Source organism: Carassius carassius, chromosome 39 (genome assembly GCF_963082965.1).
Source record: "Carassius carassius chromosome 39, fCarCar2.1, whole genome shotgun sequence".
In the NCBI taxonomy this organism is placed as follows: Eukaryota; Metazoa; Chordata; class Actinopteri; order Cypriniformes; family Cyprinidae; genus Carassius; species Carassius carassius.
The window spans coordinates 3831230-3853043 of NC_081793.1; the positions used below are offsets into that span (position 1 = coordinate 3831230).

A 21814-nucleotide genomic window follows, 5' to 3' on the forward strand; every position below is an offset into this window, starting at 1 on the left:
AAGTGTCTCTTTAATTGTTAATAATGTTAGCGACGCTGTTGTTGTAGGACAAAGTAAACACATCTTTAACATGACACTGCAAGAGGAAAACTCGACATGTTCGTGAACAACAGGGTACAAGTGCTCCTGGACTATTGGGACAAAAAAAAAACACCCAAACCGACAACATTTTCTTATCAAAACCCAGGAACTATTCAGTCAAGCACCCAATATACTGCAGTGAGAATGAAACGAATATTAAGTTGGTCTTCTCGTTCAGCAGTGTAACACACACCAGTTTAGCATCATCACAGCAGAGTTCAATTCATACTTTCTGAGAGGGCAACAACACAGTCCACAGGACACTGGAAGATCATTTGATACTTGGATGAAGTCTCGTGCTGTTCTGCCAAATAATCTTTATCCTGAATACTGGATGCATTTCAGCTGCTCTGATGCCAACATATAACCTCCAATAGACCCTGTGTTCCCACTGAAAACTGCAGGACAGTGGCCAACATTTACATCCCCTATGATACAAACATCAATAAATAAATAAGTACAAAATATACAATTGTCTTTTTTAAAATAAGTTAAACTTTGTGACTGAAAATAATAGGAAATGGAAGTTTTGTAATCAGTGTAAGTGACTGGACCGATGAGGCTTGTTGTGTCTAAAATCTGATTAATAAGTTGCTGTAAATGACATAAAAGCAGACAGCTGTAGAAAGAGAAAAGAATTACACATTGCATAAATAAATGAATGGAATATCAAGCAGTTTCTCTCCCTTGAGATGGAAAGAGCCATGTGTTAATCTGTAGAACTCTCCGGTTTGATGATCTGGTATGTGATCAGATATTCAGGATAAGCCTTGGGATGAAAAATGACAACAACAACAAAAAAACAATTAGTGTCACTTGACAGAATATATCATTGAAGGATTTTTTTTTTTTTTTTAAGAAATTGACACTTTTTTTTCCTCTTCTGTTTATTCAACTTTTATTTCATAAATGTATTTAATTCATGTATGTTTAAATAAATGCTCTTCTTTTTAACTTTTTACTCATCAATGAAACCTGAAAAAATATTGCGTTCCTCAAAATATTAAGCAGAGCATTTGTTTTCAACATCAATAACAATAAGTATAATAATACATTTTGAGCATAAATCAGTATATTAGCATGATTTCTGAAGGATCATGTGACACTAAAGACTGGAGTAATGATGCTGTAAATTCGGATTTGCATGAATATTCTGCCATATGTATATATATATATGAAATATATTAAAATAGAAAACAACTCTTTTAAACTGTATTAATATTTTACAATTTTAATTTTTTTAATAAAAAAATAATAAATGCAGCCTTGGTCAACATTCTTTCAAAAGGATCAAATAAAATCCAAACCTTTGAATATACAGTATACACACACACACACACACACACACACACACACACACACATATATATATATATATACACTGTATAGACTGTATGCATATGTAAAATGTAAACTCTAGTATTGTAAACAATAATATATATTTTTTTGCATAAATATTTGTCATTTTTACAATACATACGCAAAGAAATTGTGAATTGTTAATTCTGGTATGAAAGTGTTATTTAGTATCATTGAGATATTATTATAGTTTTTATTAATAGTTTGAAAGTTTTTTATTTTTAATATTTTGTTTTCATTTAAATTTTAGTTAAAGCTTTAGTAATGTATGTTTTTGAAAATTTTATTAGCCTTTTTAAAATAAGTCTATATAGTTTTAATTGATTTTTATTTCACTTTTTGATTTAGTTACATTAATACAGTACATCAGTTTAAACTAAATGAAAAATTAGAATGTTGCCTTGACACTATTTTATTTCAGGTAAAGTTGGTTTTAAGGTTTTAATTTTAACTGTAACAACCCAGGTATAAAAACACTCACTTTCACAATACAGCAAACCTCAAAATAATCAGGGCTTACACTTTTTTTATCTTAGAATTAAAATGGGTTAGATAAAATCACACTGACAGTAACTGGAAAAGCCTGGGCCCTGTGTCTGCAGTACCTGCTCTCCTCTGTAGATGACGTACTCCGCCAGGGCGAGACCGTTGACACTGGGCCGGCCAGTGACTGAGTGATGTCCTGGAGGAGAATGGGCCATCTTCATCGCACTGAACTGCAGGAAAGACTTCCCCAAAGTCACACGGCAGAACAGAAGATGTCTGGGAGGAGCAGACAGAGACACATAATCAAGAGCATGAGCACTTCAGAAAGGAAATAGGAAATCTATATACTATCTATAAATCTATAACTCCACAAGGGAACACTTTGCTGACTAAACACATTGTGCTGTAACGGGATCTGATGTCACCTCTGACACATGTAGCACGACCTGTCCTTGTGAAGAGGGCACCCTGTTCCTCCGCCTATCCCATAAACATACTGGTTGCTTTTGGAAGAGTTTTCTGCAAAGTAGATCCCGGCCCCGAACATTCCTCCCATGTACGCATGCCTTTCATCGAAGCCCTTGTGAATGATGGCGTTTACGAACGGTGACCCTGGGGAAGCAGAAATAAAGCATTTCCTTGAGGTTCTGTTGATCAGGATTAGGCTGCAACTAGTGATTATTTTAATAATCCGTTAATCTAATAATGAATATTTCTTCAATTAATTGGACGAAAAATCCAATTCGATTTTAATGCCACATCCAGCCCGAAACCATGTGCAATTTGAAAGCAATGAAAAGATTAAACATTATGTGGGGAAAAAAGGTGTACTAATTAAAATGATTGCTTACCATTAAAAAAAAACAAACAAAAAAAAACAAATAAAGAAAGATAATTAGTGAATTCTATCAGATACTCGTTTGCGGTCAGGATGAGCCTTTATGCAAAATGGAAACAACTGTGTGATTTTTAAATGTTTGCATGAAAGGATACAACCATAAAATGCATGGCTTATGTTGGAATGGCTTAATATGATAAATTCTCATATTTCCTGCAGCAGTTTACTTTGCATCCTTTGCTGTTTTCCAGATGCATTTTGTCCACATATATAAGCTATTTGCTGACATGACTGGTGGAAGTTTTCTGTGCAAAGTTGAAAGACATGATGAATGAATAATCAAATTCGTTGTTGATTATTTTCATGAATTTATCTATTAGCTGTTGCAGCCCTAATCAGAACAGCAGTGAATGCAGGAGTGGTTTGAAACCAGGCTTTGGTTCACACACCGTGGAAGAGCATGCATTCATTGGCGTGGTTGTGGTTCTCCTCAGAAACCTCCTTCCTGCGATGGGTGTATCTGTCCCACAGCTTCTTGTTGCACACCTTCTGGATCTGACCCGAAAGAAAGGATTTTACCACTTTTTACCAAAATTCTGCATTAGTTAATCTACTGCAGATTAATGTTAATTTATTAAGTAAGGCATTCAGATCACTTACCTTCATAATGCTGTATCTGTTGAAAACCCCACCTGCATGACCGCCATCTCTGTGTTCCCTTATCGTACATTGCATCTGTTCAGAGACACGAAACAGAAGACACAAGAGAACCCTAGTAAACAAAGCAAGTCCCTGGTGTTTTAAGAATTAGCTACTTGCTCCGTATGGCTTCATAAGCCACCTGAACATGTACAACCACTACTGGATTCTCCTAGTACACTTTTAGATAACAAGATTGTGATTATTTTTAACAAAATCTCTCGGGGCTCAGGCAGATGACACATGAGGAGAAAAATGATAAACATGAAACTACATCATTTAAATAAGAAACTCTACCTCCTCCTCAACCGACTGAAACTCCTTTACGTCTGGAGACAGATCTATCAGAATTGTTCCACTGTTGGTTGTGTTCAGGGTCAAGTAAGGGTTTAAACCTGTGATGGGGATATAAGTGCAAACAAATCTGCAAAACAAAAGCTTCAGCTTGATTCTTAAAGAGGACATATTATGAATAAAAGAATAAAAACAAAATTATTGTACAGTTTGTTTGTAATATGAGCTGTAAATCAATTTTCATCAACATGATATGCCAATTAATTAATTAAAATGGCTGCAAATAAATCACATACATTGATATTAGTTAAAAAAGGGAATGCAGAGAAAGATGCTTCAAATGTGCAGCATAAAAAAAAACCCACCACATTTATCTTCAATTCTCAGAGAGAGGGTAGAAGACTTTTGGTGTTAAAAAAAACTTCTTAACATTGTTTAACATTATAAGTTATGGAAGCCCGTTTCTGCCACAACAACAACAAAAAAGGTAATTGAGACTTTTTATCTCACAATTCTGACTATTTTCTCTCAATTGCAAGTTTACATCTTGCAATTCTGAAAAATTAAAAAAAAAAAAAATAATAATAATCTGAATGACGAGTCATCTACATCTCACCTTACTTTTTTCCCCAGAGTTGCACAATTCTGACTTTTTTCTCGCAAATGCAAGTTTATATCTCGCAATTCTGACTTTTTTTTTCTCTCAGTTGCAAGTTTAAATCTCACAATGACTTTTTTTTCTCAGAATTCTGTGATATAACATTGCAATTGTGAAAAAAAAAATCAATCTATAATTCAATCAATCAATTAATATTGCTAAATATAAACATGCAATTGCAAGAAAATACCCTCTCTTTTTTTTCTGAATTTGACTTTTTTTATATCTCACAATTCGGTGTAAAAAAGTCAGTCTCACATTACTTTTTTCACAGAATTGCACAATTCTGACTTTTTTTGCTCAAATGCAGTCAGAACTGTGAGTTTATATCACACAGTTCTGAGAAAAAAGTCAGAATTAAGAGGAAAAAAAAAACCCAATCACCTTTTTAAAATGTTTTATTCAGTGGCGGAAACGGGCTTCCATAATAAGTAGACCTTGTCCAGAGAAAAACATCCAATGTTAAGCCAAGATATTAGAGGAAACAAGATCAAAGTGATTCTTAAACCCTATATCTAATTAAGGATTCTCTCAAATGAACTCTTCTGGATGAAAGGAGAAGCAGCTCTTACTCTGAGGTCCACTAATAAGTCTCTCCACTCCTTTGATGATCTTGTGTCGGTGTCCGTAAGCGTTGACGCCGATCTCCTTCAGCTCTGTGTGGCCCATTTCCACCAGGACGTCCAGAGTTATCTAATGACACAGACTCGTATTCATTTCACACCTCTAGGCACATGACTCCTGTATTATTCACACTGATCAGTAATTACTCAGTAAATCTCAACATTACAGTCAGCCCTCCAAACATCTTTGTGTGAAATTAAATAAAGATTTGCACATTACGAATATTTGTTTCTAAGCTGCTACAGGTTGGACAGGACAGTCTGATTTATTCTAGTGAACCGGTTCATGCTAAATGGTTCTCTCTAACGTATGTGGCATTGCCTGCTTCCTTCTAGTGAACTGGTTTGTCACAATGGTTCTCACGTGTGTTATTGGAAAGCCAGATTCATTCTTGTGAACTGGTTTATTCTAAATGGTCCTCTCACATATGCGGCACTGGAAAACCATTTTTTTTTTTCTAGTGAATTGGTGTGGCATTGGAAAGTCTGTTTTGAGCAAATCAGTACCAGCGAATGTGCAAAACCTGATTAATATTAATGAATCCACTAACTAATTAATCCTTAGGTGCATTTTATAGCTCTTATTAGTAGAATTTGTATCATTATCTTATCAGTATTTTTGTTATTTTTATTTTCCCTTTTTTTTGTTTTGTTACAGAAACACGGAATAAACAAAAAAAGCACCACCACCAGTCCAGTTAAAATATTCAGTTAAAATGACTCATATGCATTCAAACATAGTTATCAAGTTTTAATTCTAATTACTAAAGTTCTATCATTAAATAGTACTTGATTATCAGATTTTATTACACGGCTCTGTGAAATTCTTGATTCTGATTGGTCAGTCGCAACATTCCGAGGTATGTAATGTAAGGAATAATTGAGGACGGGCCGTTGAATTATTAGAAAAATAATCCACACCCGACATGGTGATGCATTATACCGTGGGTGTGCATTAAATTTCTTATAATTCAACGGCCCGTCGTCAATTATTCCAATGCCTCTTTTGCTGGTTCCAAAACATCAGTCTGGCAAGTAAACTAAAAAAATTACTAGCCATTGGCGATTTAATTGCCAAGGTGTCCACAGGGGGTTGTAGACAGCAGTAAGTTTATTAGGCTGCTGTCAGTTTACAGGGGACCTATTATGCAAAATTCACTTTGACATTGTTTTTGAACATAATTATGTCTGTTGTGTGTGTGCACAAAAAACATGGTAAAACTTATTATTTTCTTCCTAAATCATAAGCAATTACTGCGTTGGAATTAACATAATACAGTACCCATCCTAAGTAGTATTTAAAATTAGAATTAGTGTGTCCCAGATCATATTTCGATGTGCAGACCATGTTTGTCCGAGCTGACAAATAGTCCATGCATCTGGGCTCAAACGAATAGCGCAGTTTCATCCCTCTTTCGTTTTGTTTGATGTCTCTTATATGCAACAGAAATGGCAGATTTTATCAGTTGGCCAAATGTGGTGATCACACCAGTGCGATCTCTAACAACATTTATAATGAGTTCACATGATCACTGCTTTTCTCACACTACACGACTGTCTGGGGTATCTAGTTGTTGTTGTGTTCACACTACATGACAGAACGTCACGCACTCAAAGATCCGAGTCCGAACAGGTATACTCTATGCTATTTCATGCATTCTGACATATTTACACAGTTAAAGAGTTGGATTTCTCATGCTAAACGTGGCCAAAGTTTAAAAAAATTTATTGGACATATGACAAATACATTCCTTCCGGGTTCAAATAAGTTTCAGAAAGTTTGTAAAGTATGGCCCTTCAGGACGTCATTTTTTATAAACAAGGCCCAGTTCGACGCTGGATTTGCACATCGTATGATACTGACAGATGGAGCAGTCCCAGAGATAGAAGATCCTGGTCACGAGTAGGACTCGAAGGCAGAAAACAACTCGGTTGTTTTTGGAGAGAAGCGATACAGCTGTATCTGTCTTTTATAAATCTGATCAAAGTAAGACTCTTTGGAGATATGAAGGACGCAATACCACTTTATAGGTACTCAAGATTAACATGAGATTGTCCAAAACTATGTGTGTTATGTCTCCTTTAAATATTCTTTTTAATGTGATGACTAAAAAATATCCCAATTTGTAAAACTAAAAGATTTAGGAAAACAAACGTGGCAAACAAACACAACATATATACAGTACATTATGAAATTCCTATTACAAAATATCAGATCAAGAAATCAATTTTTGTCAAAGCTTGACACTTTTTGTACTGCAGTATGAAGCTCACAAAGTCTCATGAAAATTAAAAAGAAAGCAAAGAAAAGTAAAATGTGCTCCTTTTATAATCACTGAAGCTGTTGGTCAGTTCAGTATGATACTATAGAGTACAATATTGAAAAATTTCCATATAAAAGTTAGGTTTTTGCACAGCACTGTTTTAATCTGCATCTACATGTCCATTTCCAACAAATAAACATGCAATATTATTACTAACTGCACTTAAGTTAGCTACTTTTTTTACTGTATTTCTTCAAAACAGTATCTTTAATGTACTTATACTATTTCAAATTATGAGTAGCCTTTAGCTTTGTGAGATACAGTAAGTTTCAAAGTAGCTTTCCCAAATCTGGCTGCAGGATAATAAAGAAGTGCTGTAGTCAGAGTCAAATTTATGACCACATATGCATGGTCTTATATTCAACTCTGTCTCAACTCAGAGTCAACTGTGATTAGCATCGAAACAGAAGAATGTACCTGTTCTCTGTCAAAGATCTCCAGCAAATGCTCCAATCCCAGGCTGTGAAGAAACTGGCTGATACTCAACTCTACAGCTAGACCTGAAAAAACATCAGGTTAAAGAAAACTTTAAGCAGTCACCAAATGTTTCCTACAAGCAAGACTACACTAATGTTGCATAAACCCACCCTCCTCTTTTGTCTCTATGCCTTTGGCCCCTTCAGCTCCAGAAGTTGGTAGAAGAGTGCTCAGCTCAGGGAAGGTCCCAGACTGGCCCTCCATACTAGAGTTTGAAGAGAGCGGTGTGGGGCTCGAGTTGAGAGTCAACTGCACCCCCGTCCCAGGGGCCGCGATGCTGATAACCTGGGGTTTGTAGAACGCCGGCAGCGCTGAGGGGGGCATGGCTGCCGTGAGGAGAGCTCGGACATCATCTGCCTAGACATACAGAAAGTACAACGCCAGAAAGTCCTGATGCAAGTGACAACAACAAATTGAGACAGACAAGCCTTGCAGGGCTCCCAAACTGACTGTTGCATTAAGTGCACACTTATGTGAGTGTCTGTCACATCTCTAGCATGTAGTGTGAGTTCAGAAAAAAATGCAAATAAAAAAAACAATCGTACACGAGACCAGCTTATTTCATACAAGCAAGCAGTTGGCATGCATACACAGTTAAAGAGATAGTTCACCAAAAATAAAGAGTCTGTCATCTTTCAAAACTGACCAAACTCTCTCCACTGCACTATATTGAAGAAAAAAAGTGAAATGTGATAACTTGTGAAGTATTGGATTATGATAGTGCTTTAAGTGTGTAAAACTGATTTACATTTATTTCTATTTAAATGTATAAAATGTCACATTTTATATAAATGATCAAAAAAATTCACAGCTATCTGCACCAAACTAAAACTTTGACTTTTTGAAGTTAAAATCTATCCACTATTGTAAGACCTTGTGATATGTAAATTTAATTTTTTTAACGATATTTCAATATATATTTTGTATATCCCAAAGATTTTTAAGCCTTAATTGTAACGATCTCGTTATCGATCCTTAAATCCTAAGATTCCCAAGATGCTTTAGATAGGAGCTTACTTACTCATTTAATTATGTCTGAATAAATATCACAAGTTTTAATCATAACAAACGTTTGTATACAACTGAGTTTTATTTGAGTGTTTATTATATCTAAGATATAGAAATTGAATTGAATAGTTTGGGCTCTAAAGGTTCATTTGAATCATCATTTGAGAGGATTCCCTACGAAATACCTTTTTTTATTAAAAATGTACATGATACAAAAAATAATTGGCAATAGCCATTGTTGGGCTGAATTTCAGATTCATGGACATCTGTATTACTGATAAATGCCTTTTAATTTTTGGCACTATTTTTTTTTATGTTGGAAATTAATAAAATAGTTATTTATTGACAATTTAACCGAAAGGTCAGACAATGACTGATAGATTTTTCAGTGGAAAAAAGTTATAATAATTGACTAACTTAAATAAATAAATACATTTTAAAAATGGTTAGTTGCAGCCCTAGTTTGAAGAATGTTCAGGCTCCTCGTCTCAGTTTATGTTCTACAGAAGAAAGGTTTGGATTTCCATAAGGTTTGGAGTTCCATACAGTAAATGATGACTTTCATTTCTGGTTGATCTATTCTTTTACATATTTTTCTCCAGGCATCAACAGGCATCTTTTTCAGACATCCATTGCTTGTCCAAATGTGCAGTATTTTCAGGCGATTGTGTATGGAATGATCAGTAAGCCTCCACAATAACACTGAACAATAAAAAAAACAAAAAAAAAACAACCAAATAAAACAGACAGGTTTATGACATCATACAGTTAGAGATAATTCTCCCCGGCATGATTAAAAGGTGTTGAGAAGGCCTAACTGCATAGGTGCAGAAAATTAACAGAAGGGTAAATAAGTGGAAGGCGAGAAGGAGAAAGATCTTTTTCCTCAGTGTGGCTTGTCCAGTAAGCACACACAAAGAGAATACCGTCACGAGGTCCAGCGGCGCCTGGCCTTCCTGGTTTCGGAGTTTGTGGTCGGCCCCGTGCGCTAGAAGCAACGCACACAACTGGGTCCTGCCTTTCTGCGCCGCCTCATGCAAAGGAGTGAACGACCACTTATCTGTGGCATTGACGCATGCATTGTACTTGATGAGCAAAGCAGCCACATCCACATGCTGCAATGAAACACAGGGAACGGTCGTGCTCTCAGGTTGCTGTCTCTTTCACTTTCTGCTGACATGAATATGATTATGCACGGCACTGCACCTTTTCCCTTACCCCACAAATTATTATGAAATATGATGAGGTGAACACAACTTCAGCAGAAATGTTTTGTGGTGCCAGATTTATATTTGACAGCTGTCTGTTTCTCACATCTAGCTATTGTACAGTATGACATTAATATTTATGGTGCTTTTTGTCATTTTTGGTGTTTTACTCGCATGTATTTCTGTTCATTGTATGGATAGAAACTCCAAACAAGACCGGGAAAAATAACTTTAAAATTCTCCTCCTGTGTTCCTTGCCAGAAAGAAAGTCATGCAGGTTTGAAAAGACATGAAGGTAAGAAATATAACATTCATTTTGGGTAATCCATTTCACTTTTTATAATATTTTAGTTATCTGGGAAAATGCTGAAAAAGGAAAACCGACTTTTACAGAAACTAAATGTTGATTCAGTTTTACACTATGGTCTATAGACTTCTGTGATGCAGTGAAACAAGGAATATCATGTATACAAATCTGCTTTCCCAACTGAACAAAACAACTAAAAGTTGTTCAACTGTGATTAATAAACCAGAAAGAGTTTGATTAATGTTTTTTTTAGACGAATAAGTAAAAAACACATGAAAATTGGCCTACTGTACATAAAATTCAGACTCAAAACATTTTATTATTATTATGTGGAATAATATATTAATCCATAAATTCATCACACAGTGTTAATACCACAGGGTTGTTGAATGCTTGATTTGGATTGTTTGATGTAAAGTTTTTTTCTTTCTAGTAAATGCAGTGCTATGAAGTAGTTCCAGATCACAGTTTAAGAAGTTTTCCCAATTATTTCAGTTAATTCAAAAGTCCTTAACAGACTACAACCGCAAAAGGACCAAAACCCACAAATATATTGACAAAGCAAACAAATATGAATAAAAAAAAAAAAAAATAAATAAAAATGACAAACAATTTCCATGTTTGAAAACTGACGTGAGGAGAGGCAAGTATGGAATAATTGATCAGTAATTCTTGCTTATAAATAATGCCTGTTATATTTTACATCTGTGTGTGCAATTCTAAACGACTGGAACGTAGCTTGACCAATCAAATTAGCAGACCAGAACTAACTGTTGTATAAACAGGGTATCTGCAGGATTTAAAAAATCTAATTCAAGACTTTTTAAGACCTGCACAAATATTTTTTTTAAATATTTTTTTTAATATAATTTTTAATAGTAAACATTTTTATTCAATGAAATCATATAGTCTTTGTTAAGCTATATTGCAATTCTTGTCGCTGTCCCCAAATTTAAGACCTCTTGAAATCATAATTAAGTCTTGAACCATTTAAGACTTTTTAAGGACCTGTGGAAACCCTGAGAAAATAAATTAATAATTGCAATTTTTTTTCTCATACCATTTATTTAAAAAAAGAATTATTATTATAATATATATCTATCTATTTTTTTTTTTTTTAGAAAAATCAAATGAAATTCAACAAATACCAATAGTAACCAACAGTTGCACCAAATTTGACAATTCGGTTCTCAAAGTTCTCCAAAGCAACCAAAAATAAAGATTACTTTAAAACAAACAGCTCATTCAGTTTTCTCCCTCACAAACTTTTTTTTGAGTAAGACTTTTTAAAATTTTTCTCATGTATATATGTAGCTTTAACTGAGCAGCACTCACCCAGTAAGACGCAGCGTTGTGTAGAGGAATGAGTCCACCTTTATCCTGCGAGTTCACCTCTGCCCCGTGTTGTAGCAGATATTCAGCCACCTCCAGATTATTGTAGCCAGCTAATCATACACATAAATCAAACACCGCCATCATGGAAATATCCTCTTTCATTTTCTTCATATTTCAGGTATTTTACTCTTTATTTGAGACCTAAGAATAGGACTGACATGATCACGAAATGTTGTGCTCATGTTATGTACAGTGTCAGCCTGACACATACAGTTTAGTTCATTCAATTTATTCACATTAAACTTGGTTAAAAGAAGCCTATATGATTTCCTTTAGGGCTCTGTTCAGAAATGTTAAATATGCATATAATAAAAACAGAGACTGTCGTTAGTATTAATGTCCATTAGGTTTTCAAAATGTGTCCCAGGGGTCCATGAAAATGCTAAAACAGGGTCAAATCTAAAGTATTGATTACGTTTCTTTAATAAAAAAAAAAAAGAAAAAAAAAAAAAGAAAACCTGCTGGAGTTGGATATGGTTATAAAATATGGATATTTTTTTTTACACATTTTCAAATGCACTTCCTGCTTCCTGATTGTCTTTCCTTTACAGTTCCAGGCAAAATTTATGAAAAGCGCTGAAGATTGAAACAAACCAAATGCTAGATAACTAGATAGATACTGACTAGATACAGGAGCAACATTATGTTGAACTTAAAATGATGCACTTAAAAACCAGTCATATGCGTGATGCAGTCGTACAACCTTGATTTTTAACCTTGGTGTACTGTTTTCACTGTGTATTAGTGTTGCACGATATATACAATTGAGGTTAATAATAACCATCTAATTTGGCTTTATCCTTTTAGCTGACTAACCAATGTTGCAAAGATCTATACAGCATGTAGGCTTGGTAGTTGCTCACCATAGTCCTGTGGAGTGGCACTGGCTTGTGATTTTATTTTATTTTTTAAAGAGGGATGTAATGCTCAAAAGGCAGGGCCGTTTATTTTTTTTTATAGCTTTAATAACTATAAGCTCCATGTGAAATAATTCTATTTCTCGACAGTTCACGTTATCTGGAGTGCAGAGCTTTTTAACGCGAGCTAAGCAGCCTTTCTTGGCGGTGTCCAGCAGTGCTGCATCACCCCTGAGCAGATCCTGAATGTCTGTGTCTCCGTCCTTCACCAAATCCAGAGGGGTGTTCCCATCACGGTTCTTCTTGGTTGGGTCGGCACCATGCTGTGTCAAGGAAGTACTTCATTATACTCTAGTGAACATATAGTGGAAATGGTTCAAATGATTCAATTCAAAGTGTATTTCAGTGTATTTCAATCTGAGTTTTTCAATACCTGAAGCAGCAGTTTGCAGATCTCATATTTGCCTTTGATGGCTGCCTCGTGCAGTGGGGTGAACTTCCACAGGTCGGCCACATTAATCACAGCACCGTGAATGACGAGGAGCTCAGCCACCTCATAATGCCCATAGGAACAGGCGTTGTGCAAGGGAACCAGACCACTATGTAGCAGAAGACATGAGCTTTACTTGTGTTTCTTATAGAATTGAAAGTGAAAGTGACGTGACATTCAGCCAAGTATGGTTACCCATACTCAGAATTCGCGCTCTGCTTTTAACCCATCCGAAGTGCACACACACAGAGCAGTGATAACACACACACACTGTGAACACACACCCGGAGCAGTGGGCAGCCATTTATGCTGCGGCGCCCGGGGAGCAGTTGGGGGTTCAGTGCCTTGCTCAAGGGCACCTAAGTCGTGGTATTGCAGGTGGAGAGAGAACTGTACATGCACTCCCCCACCCACAATTCCTGCCAGCCCGAGGCTCGAACTCACAACCTTTCGATTGGGAGTCCGACTCTCTAACCATTAGGCCACGACTTAGGCCACGACAATTCAAGAAATTGTTATACTTGCAGTATTACAGTAGTAACTAAATAAGTCAACTCTATTTCTGGAACATATTTTAATGTTAAGATTAAGCTTTTTGTAGTTTATTTTAAAGTGCCCCAATTATGTGTAAAGAAAAGGTTCATATTTTGGTTTTGGGAGTTCCCAACAACAGGTTGACATGCATGTAAGGTCAAAAACACTTTTATTGTCTTATAATATGCATTTATTTTTACCTTATTTGCTCAATGACTTCCAAACGATTCGTTTAACGATTCATTTTTTCAAAACCCTCCTTTGCGTGACACTAATCAGACCAATGTGATTAGACCAACAAGGGGGCGGGATATATGCTAATATTTCATGATGACGTCAACATGAAACGGCATGGGATTCGTTTTAAAAACGACTCGGTTCAATGATTCAGAGATGACTTTTTCTTTTGAGAGATGATAACTTTATACACAGTGCACTTGCAGATTTAAAACTTTGCAGGATATTTTCATTCACTGTTACACACTGCATGAAAGGTCATTTTCAAAAATCAATAATAGGGACACTTTAGTAATTCATTTCATTGTATTTTATTTATCTAACAATACATTTGTGGCTGTATTCTTAAAACAGTTTTTTGTCCATTTCATTGAATAAGGTAAATGTCCGTTTCATGAGAAAATATGTGTCAATTTCAATAAATTTCATATTGTGTATTATTATTTTAATGCCACACCACTGTATGGAGGTCCAAACCTGCCATAATGAAAAATCTGTGAATAAATGTAATAATAGGAAAATAAAAAAAGGAATAAATGACTTGATAAAACAAGTCAGAAATTATATTATTCATGTTCCTATTACTAAATTCTTCCATTCATTTATTTCTGCAGGTTTGGGCCTCCATACAAAAGTCATTAGTTCATGAAAAAGCAGCCAAGTGAAGAAGTAAGATGTTGTCTATTCTTTGTTTTTGTATTATTTCATAGTAAACAGACGCATCTCATTCGATTCAGACTGCAAGCTCTAGTCAACTGTGGAAAAATATCATTAATTTTGCTGTGGCTCTGCAGAGGTGCACATCTCACCCCTTGTCTTTAGCGTGTACATCGGCTCTGTGCTGCAGCAGATACTCCACCACAGCCACACGGTTGTATCCCGCAGTGAAGTGCAGAGGAGTGGACTGCCTTCCCTCAACGTCTCTACAGTTCACGTTCTGAAGAGTACAGATCTTCTACATGGAAACATATCAGTCCTAATGTTGAAATCTGGTATAATCAAATTCATAATGATTTACAGCTAGGGAGAAAAAGTGGCCTTACCTTTACGACTTCCAGATCTCCCGCTTTGGAGGCTTCTAACAGCCGCCTGTCTGTATCTGAGTGGCCTGTAAATGCTCCTTCTAGAAATCAAAAAATATTTTCTATAACTGCAAGCATGGCACTTTAGCACTTTACATTTACTTGCATATGAGTCTATTAGCAGTAATAATAAAAAAAAACATCTCGAGATTAAAGTCATTTAATTTCGAGAAAAAAAAGTTGTTAAATGTTTTTTAAATAACTGTAAAAAAAATATTTAGGAGCATGTGGAAATTAAAAGCCCCCGTCTAAAACAGTCAGTTGTATGAAATTTAAGATCATAAAAGGTCTGAAATTAAATTACACTTTAATGGTATAACAAATGACTCAACTATTATTTATATATTCGTTATTAAATATATTAAATATAGATATATTTTTCCTAATAAGTTTAATCATTTTGCTTGTAAATGTCTCCTTGTGTCCCTTTATTAAGAAAACGCATCTTATTTATAGATACATTAGATACATTGGGTGAGTAAATGGTGAATTTGATCTAGATGTCACCTTGCAGTATCTCCTGAATGCTTTCATTGGCGAGCTGGGAGGGTGAGAAGCCCTGTAGGGAGGTGATGAGCGGGTCACATCCAGCACTCAGGAGCACACGACACGTCTGCAGATGACCGCAGTGAGCCGCGCGGTGCAGCGCCGTCTGACCCAGGTGATCTACCGCATTCACCTGCACAAAACAACAACAACATGCTGACAGGAAGAAGCTGTGTAATTTACAGTGCGGAACAGCAGCAGTGGTTGACAGAACTTTAGAGTAAAGAAAGATGGGAGTTTAAGAGACACTGGATATTCTTGGGAAGTCACTGGATCATGTAGTATTACAAAAATGAAATGGTCCAATTATGATTTCACGTTTAATCATAGATTCATGTATTTTCTTTCTGAGAGGCAGACAAAATGAACGTGATTTGTGTGTTTAATGGAGTATGTTTTACTGCAGCTGTGAAAAATCTCCCTAACCTTCGCCTCATGTTTCACCAACAGCTCGATGATGTCATTGTGAGACTTCTCAGCGGCAAGATGCAGAGGTGTGAGGAAGCTGTGTGAAAGAGAGAGATCCCGAAGTCATTACTGGATGTGACACAAAGTCATGTGCTGAATCCTTTGAACAGCGTGACTGACTCACTCTTTATTCTTCTCATTGACGTTGGCTCCTTTCCGGAGCAACAGTTCACAGATCTGTTTCCTCTTGGGATACGGCGAAGTGGAGACACAATGCTATCAAAGACAATCACAGAAGCCTCTTTTATTCACTTCATTCACATGTTCTTGGATGCTCAGTGTTCATTTGTAGCGCTCACAGATGTGAAGATAGCATAGCAGGTATTTTCAAATGTGGATATTCATATACATTGATAGTTTTTTAAGCATTAGAAATATTATTAGAAAATATTTTTGATGAATTTCCAAAAAAAAACCTGGTCACACGTTTATGGTTCGTATGATTTATTTATCTTTTTTTTTATTATTAATAAAATCCAAATAAATTAAATACATTTGTTAGAAATGCATTAAACTGGTCAAAAGTGTGAGTAAAGACATTTATAATAGGCCATAAAAGGCCATTCTTTTGACATTTTTTATCACGGTTTCCACAAAAGCCTGAAGCAGCAAAGCTGTTTTCAACACTAATAATAATAATGATAATAAGAAATGATTGTTGAGCAGCAAATCAGCATATTAGAATGATTTCTGAAGGATCATGTGATACTGAAGACTGGAGTAATGATGCTGAAATATTAAAATTAAAAATTACGTTTTAAAATATAATATAAAAAATTATTTTAAATTAAATTGTAATAAAATTTCACAATATACAACTACTACATATTTGATCAAATAAATTCAGACTTGGTGAGCATAAGAGACTTTCTAATAATAATTATTTACAGTATTATATGTAATGTATTTATTAAATGTGCTGATACCTATAATAATAAAAAGAAAAACTGTATTATGAAATGTATATATATTTAAATATAAAAAGAGAGAGGTCCTTACTAGCGCCGTTTCTTGGGTAAGAGGGTGTTTGAAGTTGATGGTCTCAAGGGAGAGGTGTTTTTTAAAGAGGGCCATGTCCGCCTCACGTGCCGCCTGCAGCAAAGCGTGACCTCTGAACTCATCTGCAACAGACAGCAGCACCTTGTCAGTCAATGACGACTCAAACTAAAGGAGAGCTGGTCTTTGTAGCAGTCACGCGCTTACATGCCAGGTGCTCTTTCAGCAGGGCGGTCTGACTCTGGGCCAGATCGATGGCGCTCTTGTTGTGGCAGTTGAGGAAGTGTGGGTCGGCGCCGCAGCTGAGCAGGAGCGAACAGACCTCCACTCTGTTTTTTGAGGCTGCTTCATGTAAAGGTGTGAACTGCCACAGGTCCACAGCGTTGACACAGGCACCATGCTGCGTAAAAATGAATAGATGGAGTCTAGTTACCACTTCAGCTAAAACCAACAAATTTAGAACAAGATAGCAGACAAAAAAAGGATGTATAACATTAAATAGACCTACCTTTACAAGCAACTCGGCTACCTCATAGTGACCATAAGAACAGGCGTTATGAAGAGGCACAAGATCACTGTTAACACAAGACCAACAAGGTTTTGTGAGTACTTTGTTGAGATTTTTGACTACACCACCTTTTATATGAATGCTTGGGGTACAAAGTTATGTAAGTAATTCTGACACATTCCTCAGATTGCAAGAATAAACAAAAATTGTGTTTACAGCAAAGTCAAGGAGACACACTTTTGAAAGCATAGCCATAATTATACGTGTTAACATGAGACTAGTATAAACAAATTAAATACTAATCTAATCTTTACAAAGTTACATCAATTTTTCAACCAAGGAGCATGCACCGATATTAAATGAATAGTTCACCTAAAAGTGAACATTTGCTGAAAATGTACTTACCCTCAGGCCATTCAAGATGTTGATGAGTTTGTTTCTTCATGGGAACAGTTTTGGAGAAATGTTGCATTGCATCACTTGCTCACCGATGGATCCTCTGCAGTGAATGGGTGCCGTCAGAATAAGAGTCCAAACAGCTGATAAAAACATCACAATAATCCACTCCAGTCCATTAATTAACATCTTGAGAAGTGAAAAGCTCTGTGTTTGTAAGAAACAATTTCATCATTAAAATTTTGGTTCTGGATAAAATACAAATCTTGAAGCCAAGACCTGAGGAATAGGAGTCAAACTCTCTAACCACTAGACCACGACTTCCCCTTAAATAATCCAGAAGTGATTAAAACGATGGATTTGTTTCTTATAAACATTTTCACTTCTCAAGATGTTCATTGATGGACTGGAGTCATGGACTAGATTATAGTGATGTTTTTATCAGCTGTTTGGACTCTTATTCTGACGGCACCCATTCATTGCAGAGGATCCATCAGTGAGTAAGTGATGTAATGCTATTTCTCCAAATCTGTTCTGATGAAGAAACAAACTCATCTACATTTTGCATCTACATTTGCACTATACACGCACCAGCATACAAAAAAAAGAAAAGAAAAAAAGACTGGAGTTATGCCTACAGTGCATCTTGACCCGTAGAGTTCCATTAGGAGTGCTTTACTGTAAACACAAGTTTTATATAATTTATTACAAACTTAAGAGGAACTATTTCTGTGTTAACTGACAGCATAGAGCTTAACTTAAACTGGAGACAAAGATCATACCCTTTGTCTTTAGCGTGCACATCGGCTCCATGCTGCAACAACAGCTGCACTGTCTGCACACGATTATAACCCGCAGCCAGATGCAGAGGCGTGGACTGAAACCAACAAACAATCCATTTAGAAACAAAGAAGCAAACATGAAATGCCTGGCTACATCATGTGTTTTACGTGAAAAGGGAAAATATTTGAATATGGTTATACATTAACAATCGCACTGTCAAACGGGTATGGAGATAACATTAGCATATTTAATTCAATAAATCACCTTCCTTCCATCACTAGCATGACAGTTGACATTTAATGGTGTGAGGAGGCTCATCAGGTTTTCTTCATTTCCACTTCTGTTTAAATGCATTGAGCGGCAAGTCAATTAAAGGAACAATGCGAGTCACGACAGCAATTTAGCTCAGCAATTTTCATCTCTCCTCAGGTCTCCTGAACATTATTGAGCTTAAATTTTTATTACCTTGCGCTCTCGAGGAGTTCATCCTTTCTATAGTCACCTTTCTTTAAGAAAGAATGAAGTATATTAACATAAATGGAAATCTCATTTGAGCCTCACCAGGAGAACATGTCAGCCTGGAGTAAATGGGCAATTAATTACTAGGCTTATAAACAAATAAAGAAAAGGGAAATGGGAATTATGGCAATCACAATCAAGTGTTTCAAAAGGATGCGTGGCAACTAAATAGGGCAACAAATAAATAAATTATACAAATAAAACTCTTATATATAAAGCTAAACAAACTGCTTTGCCTGTGCTCTTTCCATTTAAAATCAGAGGCGACCACTGCATTTATTCACGACCCAAACGAAGATGCTAAATGCATGTTATTCAGATTGTAATTAGAAATCTGAAGCAAAAAAAGAATGGTCTGTCTTTACCTTTGTGAAACTATACTACATAAAAAATCTGAACGAAACAAACAGCAGATGAGCTAGGTGAGATGTAAATGTCACTCTCTGACAGCAGGTGGCGCTTATGGAACAGTAGCTATTTATAGGCATTCAAGACCTTTAAGACCGAATACGTGGATCCAATATAATGATGCACATGCAATTTCTTTCGCCATTTCTTACGTTTATTGAAGACATAACAGACTGCGTTTATGAGAATACTTGACGAAACTGTTATTTTGAGGTAATTTTCTGTGCATGTGTTCGTTCATGTGCAAGTATACGCAAAAGAGGAATCAATTCATGAATTTACATGAATGTCTGAAATGTGGCTCTGGGAGTGTGTGCGTACCTCTTCATGTGCTTGAAGGGTTTAAAACTGAACGTTGCGAACCCTGAGACTGCTGACCAGCTCTGGATTAGAACTAGATCTTGATTCCAAACAGTACCAGAGAAGCAAGTGTGAGGTTCGAGAGCTCACCGGTCAGCACAGCTTTGGTGGAGAGTTCAGCCAGGTCAAGCGCTGTCCTTCCATCAGTGTTTCGGATGGTTGGCTCAGCACCATGTTGCAGCAAAACTACAAATGACAAACATGATTTAAACAGCTGCATTATACATTCAACATTCAAATGAAATCTAAGTCTAATCTATTTTTCTCATCAAAACAAGTTATGACAGAATTCTGTAAACTTTGGAGGCATTACCAATGCAGACGTCGATCTTGCCCTTGGTGGCAGCCTCGTGCAGCGGGGTGTAATTCCAGTTGTCTCTGGAGTTGGCATCGGCCCCATGCTGCAGGAGCAGGCTGACCACTTCAGCGTGACCAAACGAGCAGGCGTTGTGGAGCGAGATGAGGCCACCATCATCACGGGCATGAACGTTTGCTCCGTGCTGAAGGAGGTAGTCCACTACATCTCTACGGCCAAAACCTGCAACAGAAGAGTGGGCTTAATAGATGGACCACTTCCATCAGGAACAGCTTCAACATTACGCTGCAATACTGGGATGTTTAGGGGAACTTCTCAAATATCAATCACTAAAATATCAATAAAAAACAGTTTTGACTGCCAATTTAAATAATGTCAATGAAAACAACATAGTGTTGTTGATAACATGTACAATGGAATAATTACTATTACAAGTTATAATCATTATGGGATGTAGGAATTATTTTCATGACAGGAGTCTCCAAATGTTTTTCTTTATAATCAATAGTCCATTTTTCACAATGGTTTACGTTAAATGTTTATATTTTAATGTTACTGGAAACATAACATGTGCATCCTTTTTTTATAACAGAGAACCACATTCCAGTTTATTATTATTATTATTATTATTTTTTTAATATTAATTGTATTAATTTACAAATATTATAAATTGTATTTTTAAATGAATATTCCTATTTTTACTTTAATTAATTAGCTAAATTATTAATTAAAATTGTTATTCATTTAAGCCTTCTGAAGATGTTACTATACTATAAGTTATATGTTACTGTATATGACTATCTAAACCATATTAGTATTTGTAGGTTAGTATAAAAAAACAACAACGTGTCTATGCTGCATTTGACATGGAAATATATTAATTACAATGTCAATATGTGATTTCAAGTGTATCAGAAAGCTATAACATATTATCACACATAAAAGCACATATGGTGTTCTCAGCAGCTTACTTAATTATATACTTACGGTAACGAACAAAAAGTGCAATTAATTAATCTAAAAGACCCAATATATGATCAGAATTAAGCTAAGTTTTTATCATTTGTAATTGATTGATTATTATGCTATGCAAACACAGTAGTATTTGGGATAAACTATAATACATGAATACTGATGATCATGTAGATCAAAGGTAGAACAAAAACTAATAGAAAAAAATAGAATGTAATGACATTTTTGAATAAATTTGAATCTTGGTTTAGAAAACAAAACGACTAGAACGGAATAGGAAGGAGAGTGGGACTCACCCGCAGCGAAGTGCAGCGGGGTGGACATCCTCCCTGCGGTGTCCCTGCTGTTCACATTCTCCGGGCACACGAGCCTCTTCACCCGCTCCAGGTCTCCGCTCCTGCAGGCCTCGAACAGCTCCCACAAGCTACGGGCAGATAGAGTGAACTGCGGGACACGAAACACACGATCCCAAAGGCTTGACATGAAGGCCGGAAAGAGGCGCAGATCTCCACAGTTAAAGCCTTTCAATAACAGCTGCTGAAGAGTAGTAATGATTCAACTCGAGTGTCTCTGGCTGTTACTGTA

At 36.0% G+C, this 21814-nt stretch overlaps 1 protein-coding gene across 1 annotated transcript; it reads right to left on the reverse strand.

Annotated features, from left to right (window-relative positions):
* Window positions 1-440: 440 nt before the first annotated feature.
* On the reverse strand, window positions 441-21712 carry LOC132120938 (poly [ADP-ribose] polymerase tankyrase-2-like). Its single transcript, XM_059530156.1, has 28 exons — window positions 21526-21712; window positions 20255-20479; window positions 20032-20127; window positions 19120-19156; window positions 18919-18994; window positions 18654-18748; window positions 17476-17542; window positions 17175-17367; window positions 16971-17092; window positions 16096-16187; window positions 15930-16008; window positions 15465-15636; window positions 14919-14998; window positions 14685-14830; window positions 13048-13213; window positions 12728-12937; window positions 12348-12357; window positions 11698-11807; window positions 9774-9962; window positions 7950-8196; window positions 7780-7862; window positions 4988-5108; window positions 3761-3858; window positions 3425-3499; window positions 3214-3319; window positions 2352-2538; window positions 2046-2202; window positions 441-850 (listed from the first exon to the last, which is right to left on the reverse strand). The coding sequence occupies exons 1-28, from the start codon at window positions 21710-21712 to the stop codon at window positions 791-793; spliced, it is 3486 nt and encodes a 1161-aa protein (XP_059386139.1). The 3' UTR covers window positions 441-790.
* Between the last annotated feature and the right edge of the window lie 102 nt (window positions 21713-21814).